Below are 12,854 nucleotides of genomic sequence, written 5' to 3' on the forward strand. Positions count from 1 at the left end.
TTTATTTCATTTTAATTTACTTAATTTTTATTCATAGCTTTATTCATTATTGACATTTTTACCTGTGATTATGAAACACTGAGAGACACAGTCATGAAATTTTGCTATATAAGTACTACTATGACTACTGCTACTACTACTGATTGAGCTTCTCCAACGAAAAGAACATATATTAACCATTTACCCTGTTTTGGATTATCAGTTCATTTGTCTTCTGTTTTATTTTGTACTAACATTTAAATTTAAAAGCACAGCTATGCTTTATTTACATTGTAGTGACCCCTTTATTTTAAATGCAGGGCATTAAACAATGTCATACCATGATTTTTATAAAAAACAAAGTTTTTCATCGCAAGGGCTCAATAATAATAATAATAATAATGAAACATTTTTTATTATTATTAATATTATTGTTAATAGCTATGATTTGTGAGCTCTGAGCAGGCTCCACCCCTCTTTTCCTCTTTGCGTTTGTCTAATTCTGTCGGCTCTGCTGATGTGTTAGTACTCTTTGCCGTTATTTAAATCAATTTGTACAATTACGTGGAGCCTGATTTCTTCCGTTGACCTTTCAGTCTGAGTGATTGACCTCCAAAGACCTTTGTTAATGGGCAGGAAAAGGTCATGGCATATTTTGGCATGCTTGAGATTTCAGTACAATTTTCCACATTTCGTTGATGATGAAATTTGTCTGCGTGTGTATGTGTGTGTGTCCTGATGAAAGAGAGAAAGAAGTTGTGTGTTTTGGTGAGAAGTGGTCAGTCTCTTTGACCGTGTGGTCAGTCTCTGCGCTCGTGTGCTTGTATAAATGCATTGCGTTCTTGATGCTGCGTTTGTCATGAGCCTTATATGGTGAGCTTAGAACCGTATATTGAAGGATCAGTGTCAGTTCTAAGACTGATATAATGGAGAGACAATAACGCACAGATTTAAACAGTCATCACAGTCATAAATGAAAGAAAGCTGTGTGCGTGCGTGTGTGTGTGTGTGTGTGCGACTGCTTTATTGATTCCTGTGCTGAGCCTATAATCGAGCTGCTCTTGTCTGTCTGACAGTTGAGTGTCTATCTGCTTTGTTTGATTCAATTAGGGCCTAATGTTACTAATCCTCCTCTTATGCACACATCCACGCGCACACACGTACACACAAACACTGAGACAGCCGCAGAGATTCCTATTCTAAACATGAGGGATTTCAGCAAGTCAGTGAAGACAGAATGGAGCGCGATTCTTTTTTTGTTTTTTTGTTCTTTTTCTATAGCTCTTTGCACAGAGAGAGAATATTCCTTTTATTCATCTGAGTGGCGCTGTAGCTGGGGGTGAGCAATGTGACAATATTTGTTATCGTAAGAAATGTGGCTTTTCTGATATTATACATACTTTAACAACACTGACCAAGTGCGTTTTATTACAGAGAGAGCATAATTAGTCCTGTTTCATTGCAGTATGTTAAATGTTAGATAAAAATTTCTGCTCTAATTTTTAAAACCTCAATATGATGCATATCGTGAATCAACAAAATGTCTTGAAATATCATGATGTAATATTTTTGCCATATTGCTCAGCCCTCGCAATAGCTACTGACGTTTTTACACTCAGTTCAATTGTTGGATTTTAGTGAAACAGCCATGTTCACAGTTTACATACAAACTGTGATGTAAGAACATCTGTCTCCCGTTACGTGATGTCACTGTCATAAGAAAGCTTTATCTCCAGATTAGTTATTTAGGATGCTGTGGGAGATGGATAAGTGTACTTATAAATTTCTAGTTTTGCTTTTCATCATTTCTGTTAATTGATTCATTCATCATTAGGTGTTCACACAACATAAAGAGCAGCTTGCATTTTCAAATGGTATAAAAAAATAAACTCAGAATAAAATAACAGTGGTGATGATTTGGTGTGCCTTGCTGGATCTGTGATTGTGTTTGTGTGTTTCTGATGGGTTTTATGTTCTCTTTCCTCAGATCCTGATTAATTCAGTGAGTCCGTCCAGGCCGGCACTGCTGTATGAAAACGTGGTGGTGGGAGATGGCAGCCCCATCCTGAGAGACCTGCTCTTCAGTCCTGACCAGCAGTTCATCTACACACTCACAGAGAAACAGGTACACACACACACAAGCAAGCGTGTGACTATTAAAGCTTGGCCACAAACATGTCCTCCAGCAATCCCACCTGTCGAGGTCAGAGGTTGTGTGAACATTTTAGTGCCCCTCAGGACTCATTGCTAATGGCAGTTCTGGTTGTTTGATGTCTCAGTCAGGCTTTTGAGCACACGGTACCTCATTAATGGTTGTGTATATCTGTTCCTTTATGAGTGATTCACCTATTCCAGTCTTTCTCAGTCTAGTTAGGAACTCAGGAAGTACTGACAGTCCCCAGCACTGTATGTTAGTGTCATATTTTTTCGTGATGGCGATATTATAGTGTCATATTGCTAATACCTAGGCCCAGCTCCCAAAATTTCTGGACCAAGAACAGAATGCCCAGCCAAGGTGTGTTAGGAGCTGGAACAGAACAGAAAATGTAGACCGCCTGGGGGTCCCTGAATACTGCATTGAGAAACACTGGACTCGCCAAAAACATACACTAATTTGCACACACCTGCACGCACACTTATGCAGTGGAGAGAAACGTAGATGTTGCTGTCAGAATAAAATTGTGTATCTCCTAACTTTCCAGAAAAGGAAAAAACGTACTTAACTTTTAAAGCCTATTATGAATTCTATGATGCTTCTATGATGTCACGAACGCACACCTTTACACACATCCACCCATTCAGTCTACAGCAGTTTGATCCCACCCATTCATACTGAAGTTGTAAGGAGTGTTTCAGCCCCAACTGCTTTTTGAATGAAGTGCAATATAGGACTGCCTATCAGAGCTCATTTGTAAGTCTGTTTTTAAGGCACAGTAACAAACACAGCCTATTAATTCTAAGTACAGAAATACAGAGAAGTTGGAAAAATGAATTAGAACTATTTTTGGTATATAAAACTACAAAAATGTTATAAGTGGAGCTTAAAGAAAAAAATAAAATACGAGATAAATGAAGGGGCCCTTTAAGGTGTCATCTGACATCCTCTTAATGACTTTTTAACTGAAGCATAGACTATCACACACACTCGCAAAAGCACATGCATGCATAATAACTGAGATATCTATAGTAAGCTATGCTGGCCTCAGCTGTAGGGATTTTGTCCCACTGTAGTTGGTTATCTGCATGGGCATGCACTTCAGTGAGTTGATCAGTATGATGGGAAACACACTTTTCCAAGCAGTTGCCCGCTCTGCGCACCAAGACTGAACCTTTCAAAGATAGATATGGAAATAGTCGCTGTGCTGGGTTAAAAAAAGTTTGTCAAATCCACAGCATTGCATTTTTAAAACGGTCTCAGATGTGCAGACTAACTTGTTTCCCACGAGTTGCACCCGTATTTTGTTTTGCATGAATTACACCCATGTTTTGAAAATTTCTTGCCTGTACACACAATTACAACAGTCTGTGGTTGGCTATTTTGCACGTCAAACGGCCCTTTCCTGTCAAAGTAGTCGGTTCATTGTCACGCTGCACTATGAAATACACTGGACTCTGAAGTCTGGCTTGCAAGACTACCCATTTGCATGACTTGAAGGCTTGGGATTTTCTTTGTATCTTTACATCTCACGTTATTCTTTCTGTGTAGTGATTCAGGATTGTGCCTTTGTGTGTGCATTAGCACATTCATTCTGATCTCAGCTACTTCTCTCTCTCTTTCTTTCACTTTCTCTCTCTTTTTCCCTCTTCATGCTCCACTAATTGAGCAATATTAATATTCATTGTGTCCCTGTTGGCCTTTGCTCTATTTTTCTCCTCTTCTAATCAAAGGGGATCAAGCTGCAAACAAACGGCTTCTGTGTGCCAATATAGATGATGTAGATGCCCTGACAAACCAAAGCTCCAGAGCCGGCTGCATATACGCACGTAGGATATTGTAGTTGGTGCAGGATATCGCATCCCTCACATCCTCCTGTATTTTGGGTTTTTTTTTCACACTCAGGCTCAGCCTCAGCCTGTGTGGCTCAGATGTTAATGAGGTGATAAGTAGGTGATAATCAGGAGTATAGATGGAAACTGTATTTATCCCAGTGCTGTACTGTAGGTTAACGTCACCACTGTGTTCAGCAGCATTCGTGCCTATTTTTGGTTGGATTTCTTTTCACTGCACTGAAGAAGCTCACAGTAACCCCCCAACACACACACCCTCACTCATATGTACACACACTCGGATACACATTCACAAACACACCTGGAGCTGAGCCAAACTCATTAGCATGCTTGGCCTGAAACACTGTTATTGTGTGTGTGCACACACACTTCACTGTGTATTTGCACCACACATACACACACACTCTTCACTGTCTGCAGCCTTTATCTATAGCTGAGTACACTGAAGCCTTTGAGTCTCACTCTGCTGTGTGTACGTGAATATGTATGTATGAAAACTGTCAGAACAAAAACCTTTTCTCCAAAAAAAGTTTACAGCAGAAGGAAAAAACATTCTTAACCTTAGTGTATGTTAATAAAATAAGTAATTTTAAGCCATTTTGGACAAGTTCTGTTGGTCCATTCATTGTGACATTTTGACACCGTATAAAAAACAGCTGATATTTTCAAATTAGGTAAAAAAATGAAGAACGACAAAAATAGAGATACACAGTTTCGCTCTGACAGCGGCTGTGTCTTTTAGTGAAAAAACTAAAAGAACAGAAAGGTTGGTTTTAGGTTTGGTGACCGAGGTTAAGGTTAGGTTAAGGTGTAAGTAACTGAGGTTAGGTTTTGATCTGGTCACTGAGGTTAAGGTTAGGGTTAGTTTTGGTTGCTGAGGTTAGGGTTAGGTTTAGCTGTAGTATTACTTGGCTGTGTTAAAAGACATCCGATGGAAATAATCAGTGGAAAGCCTCACAAGTATAATGTGGCGTGTGTGTGCGTGTGCGTGTGCGCGCGCCCTTGCCTGTTCTCTGAACGGTAGAGAAAGGAGAGAGCACTCTCAATGAGATTGAGTGCTGATACGGCTGCACTTTACCGGTCTTATCAACACAAATCTACAACCTGATAAAGCGCACACCACACACACGCTTCTTGTGATATTCACCCCTTTTCATGACTGCACACATGTAAGCCAGGGATGCGTTCATCGTTAATTCTTATGGCCACCAAGTTGGCCAAGGGCTGTTTTTGTTGGACTGATTTTTATTAGTTTGCCACATTTTTTGTGACACGCAACAAACAAATAATGTCAATAATTAACTTTTTCACCAAGATCCTGTACTTTGCAAGCTAAATGAGCACGCTGATGTGCATGCACTTCAGATGAAACATTCAGAGGAGCATAACATTTTTACATAGACAACATGGCTTACTAATATGGCTCTTATAACTTTCACAAATATGAGTCCTAGCAGCTTTCTAGTAGGGGTCAGTTTTTGAGTGAGCATGTGCTTGTATTCAGAAATCCTATTGTATGTGAAGCAAATGGCCCATAACTATAGTAAACACACCATTCGGGTACAGTTTGTTTAACAAGAAGCTCGGAAAATGGCTAACCAGCTAGCAGGTTTCTCCACTAGAGCTCAGATATAGGCTTGAAGTTGAAATATTTACAGAATGGTTCAGTGGAAAACTGAAACATGTGAAGTAAACAGTATGTTACATGTACACCTTGCAAGCTTCAATGACCAAAAATATCAAAATTATTATTATGCTAGAGGATAAAAAGGCGACTTACAAAGTGCATATTTCTTCATATTGCTGCAAAACCTTGTATCTCCATTTTTGCCATTTTTCAGATTTTGATATGATCTGAAAAGGCCTGTTGTCCTTTACGTTGTGTATAAATTTCATGATCAATGGGTGAAAAGAAATGGCCAAAAAGATTTGGAGATAAGTCTGGTTCCATTGACTTACATTAAAAGTAAAGAAGGTTTTTTCCTTCTCCTGTAAAGTTACCATTTTGGAGATGCACGGTTTTGTTCTGACAGCAGCGATGTTCTGCTGTTTAATGAAATTTTCATGATGATGTGACAAGAAATAACAAAATAAGGTATCCCATGCTTTATGCTAAAGCAGGCTGGGGTTGTCCGTTGTGGAGGAAAAGGTCCAGGGCCTCTGTGGAAGAGCTGTGCTTCTCATGAATGACACAATACAGTATAATATAGTTTCTCACTGGGATAGTTGGAGAGAATCCATTCCAAGTTCTTTTTTTTTTCTTTAGCCAGTGTATCATGTACTTAGCTAGACACACTAATTATCATAAACTTACAGCACAGATCAACTGAAGTTATCAAAATAAATCATCTCTGATTGTGGCTGATGCTGATCGTGCACCCTTAATTTACACGCACAGTTTTTGGCTCAAACACAGATTTTGCCTTTTATACACACAGACACGCACACACACACACACACACACCCAGCCACCCACACATGCACACACACTTGGAGTATTGTCTTTCTCAGCAGGAGACATGGTCATTGTCATGTTAATCTTAACAGACTTAGTAAGCTCTGGAGAACAGAAAAGCCAGATGGTAGATATATCCGTGCAGTGGTCATTAAAAAAAACACACACAGCATATGTGCGGTCTGAACAGTAGTGCAGAGGTCTTATTAACGTCATTTCTGTGTATTGACCCATTTAACAGCTTTTTTCCTCTTTGCTTCCCCTCCACTGTTCTTCACCACGGTCGGAAAATGAGCCATTTAATATTAATACCTGCCACAAAATAATCAAAAGGCTTCTGGAGTTTGAGCACTTTTTCGTGGCTTAGATAAACAGTAAACAGTCAATAGACATTACCTTTAATAAACACTCCCTCACTCTGTGTGTGTGTGTGTGTGTGTGTGTGTGTGTGTGTGTGTGTGTTTTGCTTGGAGAGAAAATGATGGACTACTCTTGTGAGAATAAGAAGACTTTGGATGGATGAGACAAAGAAAGAAACTCACTTTGTTCTTCTTTTTCCTTTTTTCCCCATTTTCCCCTCTCTTTATCTGCTTCTCTTTTCCCCCTGCCTTTCTTTCATTGGGAGTATAATGGAAATGCCAGCGTTTGGAGTCGTGGAGCGGCTCGCTCCTCAAAAACTCCATTTAGAGAAGTGACAGAGTAATTTAGCACTGGCCTCCTGTTCTCCAGCAGTTAATTAAAAAGAGGCTGATAGGCTGTCTCCTCGCAGCCCAGCCACAGTGCACTGCCCTGGGCCAGTCTGGCTTGGGCCGGGCCCCCCGCGCCTGGAGCTCCAGGGCCCGGTTTGGAACGAAGTGGATTAGATTACGGCGAGTCGAGTCTTGCAGTTTGAAAAGCGTGCAAATCAAATGATGCAGCACGCAATAGACTCAGTTTATTACTGTAGATATCTGCTATCGATAAAGTTGTCTAAAAAAATACGAAATTATGATAATGTGGAGAAGGGGAACTTTATGTAATGGGATTTATGCTCCTGAGCCGCTCTCGTTCTTGTGAGAAATGGTCACGGATTCTCCATGGTCATTTTTTCCTGTTTACTTAATGCGATCCTGGCATTTGTAACAAAAACACTGCTTCATTTTTAGGTTTAGGTTTTTAGGTCGTTTTAGGTTTAGCGGAATTTAGCAGGAGAACAGCAGGATGTATGGAACTTTGTAAAGCTGCTTTAGGAATAGCTATAGATGAACTAAAGACTGAGTTTTGCGAGGGTAACTTGTAGGAGTATGAAGTTAGTGTTATTTTGCTTAACATTAAATTTATATTACTAAATAATCAATATATCAGTGCTAACATAACTGCCTCCTTCTCTCTATCTCTCTCTTGCAATTTTCTGTCTTCCCCATCTGTCTCTCTTTCATTGTATCACTGTCCTTTTCTCACTCCCTCTCTTTTTATCTCTCTCACTCATCTCTCTCTCTTTAATTTTTTCTTTGCCTTTCTCTCCATCTCTGCTTCTCTTTCACTCTTTTCTCTCTCTCTATCTGTTTGTCTCTCTCTCTCTCTCTAAATCTCTTGGTCTCTCTCTCTCTCTGTTTATCTCTTGCTCTCTCTCCTGCTTTTTTGCTCACGCTCTCTCGCTCTCTCTCACACTTTCACTCTTTTTCGCTCTGTCACTCTCGCTGCATCTCACTCTTTTCTGTTTCTCTGGCTGTGTTCTGTCTTTCTCTCTCTCTTCTCTCTCTCTCATTCATATATATATATATATATATGTGTGCGTGTGTGCGTGTGCGTGTGCGTGTGTGTGTGCGTGTGTGTGTGCGTGTGTGTGTGCGTGTGTGTGTGTGTGTGTGTGTGTGTGTGTGTGTGTTCTTTCTCACAATCTTTCTCTCTCTCTCTTTCACTCTTTTCTATTGCTCTCTCTCATTCTTTCACTGCTCCACAACCCAGTGCTGGGGGTCTTTATACCCCTCTAGCTGCGGCTTGACCTTAGACTCATGCGTGGCTCCTCCAGACCATCCCATTCTCTTGGCAATGCTTTTCTATGCAGAGATTACAGGTTTTGTGTGCACTGTTGAAGTGACGTGTTGACAGTGGGTGCAGCTTTAAGTACTTTAAATTATCAATTAGAAAAAGTGTCTGGATACTTATGGGCACATTGTATGTTCTCTATCAACAGGTACTGCTGATGTCAATAAATAAGAGATTTTACAATGTTAAGAAGTAACTGAAACATGGCAAAAACAATGTTTCGTCAGATTCAAACTGTACAAACTAAATATGGACTGAAAGTTTAGAATCCGTGCTGTCTGCAGACGGACCTGCTCTTTTCAAGGAGCTAAGAAAGAGAAACAAAATGTAAGGTATAAATGCCACAGGGCGCCTAGGAGGGGTAATGATGCTCGTTTAATATTTGAGAGCAATTTCTGAAGGTTTTACAGCTGTTATTAATTAGCATTCATTTAACAGTCATTTTACTTTTTGAGCACATTAGCCACGCTTACTTTCGCTCTGATATCTGAACTGGTATTTGTCCAAGCTCTGCTGAATTTGCTCCATGCTCTCCGAGATGTGTGGCATATTTCAGGAGCAGCAGAAATCAGGTAATAGCTTCATTAGCGGCGGGAGAGTGTAGCGTGGTCATCATGGTTGTAAGCTCAGGAAGATGAATTTTTCAATTAAATGAAAACATAAAACTCCTGTGTGGCGCTTCATTAACTGTGCGTTTGTGTGTGGGTGGAGATGGAGGATGAACGTTTCTAGATATAGAGCTCAGGGAGTATGTGTAGTCTTTAAACTCTTAGCCTTTTGGGTAATCTTCAGGGGGGTTATTGATCAAAGCCATGTGCATATCGATCACACATTAACACCGTGATCCCTCCATCATCACAGAGATGGAGAGATAGTCTGCCTGCTTGATCTTATAGATCCTCTGAGTTGGCATCAATTAGGAACAAGCTCTGTGTGTGTGCATTTGTGTGAATCTCTTTCTCTCTTCCTCTTGCTCGTTCTCCCCCCCCCGTCCCCCTCGCTGTCTCTTTCTCTCTGCCTTTCTTTCTCTCTCTTCTGTATGTCTTCCCTGTCTGAGTCTTTCATTGTATCTCCATCTTTCTCTCTCTCGCCCTATCTCTCTATCTGTGTTGTCTCTATTTGTTTCTCTCTCTCTCTTTCTCTTTGTCTCTCTCTCTCACAATTTCAAGTTCAGTACAGCTTTATTGGCATGGCTGTGTAAGCTACAGTATTGCTAAAGCAGTATAACAGTGACCCCACATTTCTATTTGTGTACGTTTATGATCATTTCTAAATTTGTAAATTTACTGTGTGGGTCTAAGTTTTTGACTCTCTCTCTGTCTCTCCTGCCTTTCTCTATCTGTTTGTCTTCTCTCTCTCTTTCTCTCTTTCTCTCTCTCTCTCTCTCTCCCCATCTTATTTTCACTCTATCTCACTCTCGTTCTCATCTATCTCTTCTCTGTCTCTTTTCTCTCTCAATCTCTTCCTCTCTGTTTCTCTGTTTGTCTTCTGTCTCTGTGTTTTCCCTTTGTCTGCCCTTCTCTCTCTCTCTCTCTCTCTCTCTCTGCATGTGTCTTGCAAGTCCTCTGTCTCTCCCTCACTCTTTCTCTCTCTTTCTCTCCCTCTCTGTCTCTTTCTCTCTCTCTTTCTCCCTCTGTTTTTCCCTTTGTCTGCCCTCTCTGTCTCTCTCTCTCTCTCTCTCTCTCTCTCTCTCTCTCTCTCTCTCTCTCTCTGTGCATGTGTGTTCATGCGTGTCTAAGTGTGGCCATACATATTTTTTAGTGCTGTTTTTATCCGTGTTGAGGTTCTGGCAGTGAGGCTGTGCTCAGTGACGTGTTTATTGGTGAGGACAGAGCGCGCACAGACTTTACTGCAAGCTGTTCGGAGCCTCTGTAACATCAGCGTCTCCGCCGTGGATGAGCATTAGTAGGGCAGCTGGTGAAAGCGTTTAAGATTGGAACAGAAAAGGTCAGACACTCCAGAGCTGCACACCACTGACGTGCTGATATCTCAGAGTTCAGTACTTGTGTATTCGTTCAGGACAGGGAGGCTTTTTTCTCCCTCACCGTGAAGAATAGCTGCTCTCCAGAGACGATACGCACACCTGAAATGTGACTGATATTCTAATACGTAACCAAACACAAACACAAAGAGCAGCCTAATTTAAGACGTGTATCCTTTCTCTGGCACTGAGCTCCAGGCAGCTTAAGAGCTTTTCTTTAGTCACCAGAATGCTGATGCTAATACTGGTTATTAAGTTATTAGCTTATGAGTAATACGGTTATTCCCAGCTACAATCCAGCCCGCTCCCACACTCCATCCCCAAAAAACCTTTCCACATTCACACAAAGCGCTTTCTTTGGGTCGCTTGACTCACATTTGGTGCTTTCAGATATATCATGTTCGTATAGATGACACAAATTGATTTCTGTAGGAAATTTGATTGTAAGATGTTTTGACACCGATGTGACAGATGAAAGCCTGAAGGAGAAGAAAAATCTTTTTTCTTAGCTGTGGGAATTATAGTAGTGTGTGTGTGTGTGTGTGTGTGTGTGTGTGTGTGTGTGTGTGTATGCACGTGTGTGTGTGTGTGTGTGCGTGTTGACAGATTCATTATCAGCCGCCGATGTTTGATGTGTGTCATTTTGCTTGACTTCATTTGGCTCCTGTCATGACTGCAGGCTTGATTTCTACCACTCACAGAACAGAAGATTATTAAACTAGGTTATATTTCCTGATGTCAGTCTCTGAGCGAGTGTGTTTACGATCAAGTGAGTGAGGGTGTGAGTGTTTGTGAGAAGGATTGTGTGTGTGTGTGTGTGTGTGTGTGTGTGTGTGTGTGTGTGTGTTGGAGCTGTATTTGAGCATGAAAGTTTGGTCCGATTCTATAAACAGCCTGACAAAATTCCATCCACATCTGACCTGACAGACAGAATAAAACCCACCATCTTAGATGATAGCACCTCTTCAAAGGCTGCTGCTTCTCAGAATTTTTGTGTATTTAATTTGTTGAGATGTAAACAAAGTCATTCAGATTGATTGATGTGAAAAGGTGCATTGTAGAGAACTTGCCAGCTCGGGTTTCTTTATAGCGGTGGTGATAGGAACCAGAGGTCACCATATCTACAATATAAATATAGCCATTTTATTTACTATCCGGAATGACCAGTGAACCTACCTAAGTTTTTATATGTAGTATTGATAAAGATATAATAGTGATGAATCTGAAAAAATAAGTTTTCTTTTGGAAATAATTTACCTTACGATGGCCCTACATGTGCCTCTCTACCATGATAAGACAAATTGTTTTGATCCAAAACATTTTTTCAAAACCTCCCAAAACATTCTTGAAACAGTGTCTCAGACATCAAGCAACTTAGTTATAACCATTTTGTATAACAGCTCCCTGTGAGGTAGTTTTTAAAGGCATTAAACACTTACAAAGGGCGTCTGGTTCCTTTCACCACCACTGTGAAAAACTCAGCAAGTTTCTCTACAATGACTGTGTTCATATCTTAACCATTGAGTTCTACAAGATTCTGAGATTTGAGATGATGATTGTTTGCAAATGAAAATAATAATAATAATAATAGCCTTAAAAAAAGGTAAACAGGTTTAAATTTCATATCATATAAATATCATATTTAGCAATCAGTGTATAGTTGTGTCCTGTTAAGTTTGGATAAATGTTTTGAGCCCTGTGTGTGAGATTGTGTGTGTGTGTGTGTGTGTGTGTGTGTGTGTGTGTGTGTGTGTGTGTGTGTGTGTGTGTGTGTGCGCGCGCGTTCCAGTGATGGTCTTGTCATTTAGGCAGAGCTTCTCTAAACAGCACTAACTCTGTTCCCTAAGGCTAACACACATGCCAACACACCTGATCACTTTTCCACCCAAATTCCCTGTTCCTGAGAACCCATCTGTCTCACTCTCTGTCTCTCTCTGTCTAACTCTCTCTCTCTCTCTCTGTTTTCCTTCATTCTGACTCAACTGTTTGCAGCCATACTGTTGCTGGCATTCTTCCAGTCTCTCTCTCTCTCTCTCCTCTCTCCTCTCTCTCTCTCTCTCTCCCTCTCTCTCTCTCTCTCTCTCTCTCTCTCTCTCTCTCTCTCTCTCTCTCTCTGTATGTGTCCTGAGGGGATGGAGTTTAGTGTTCTTACTGGCAGATTAAAAGGATTCTCTTTCCCACCACACACACTGTGTTCAAACTAGCCTCAAGACGCAATGCAATACTGTCCTTTTCATTCAGCTCACCCATCATTTATGAAAGGTTCAGCTCTTCCTATAGCACCTTCTTCTTTAAGGTACATTCACACTATGGCAGTATTATTATCACCCTGTACAGCAAGATTCGACTGCCTGCCAGAGAAACTCAAACAAACATCTCGAATACATGTTTTTAACTGATTAT

The 12,854-nt window shown here is 40.6% G+C and overlaps 1 protein-coding gene across 1 annotated transcript in view; it reads left to right on the plus strand.

Annotated features, from left to right (window-relative positions):
* The window catches only part of plxna1b (plexin A1b), a 198,764-nt gene that overhangs the window by 94,093 nt on the left and 91,817 nt on the right, over nucleotides 1-12,854 (plus strand). Inside the window, exon 4 of the mRNA XM_036571021.1 lies at nucleotides 1,967-2,104. Coding sequence (XP_036426914.1) covers nucleotides 1,967-2,104 — 138 coding nt within the window. The remainder of the gene's footprint in view (nucleotides 1-1,966; nucleotides 2,105-12,854) is intronic.

Source organism: Colossoma macropomum, unplaced genomic scaffold, assembly GCF_904425465.1.
Source record: "Colossoma macropomum unplaced genomic scaffold, Colossoma_macropomum, whole genome shotgun sequence".
Classification (NCBI taxonomy): domain Eukaryota; kingdom Metazoa; phylum Chordata; class Actinopteri; order Characiformes; family Serrasalmidae; genus Colossoma; species Colossoma macropomum.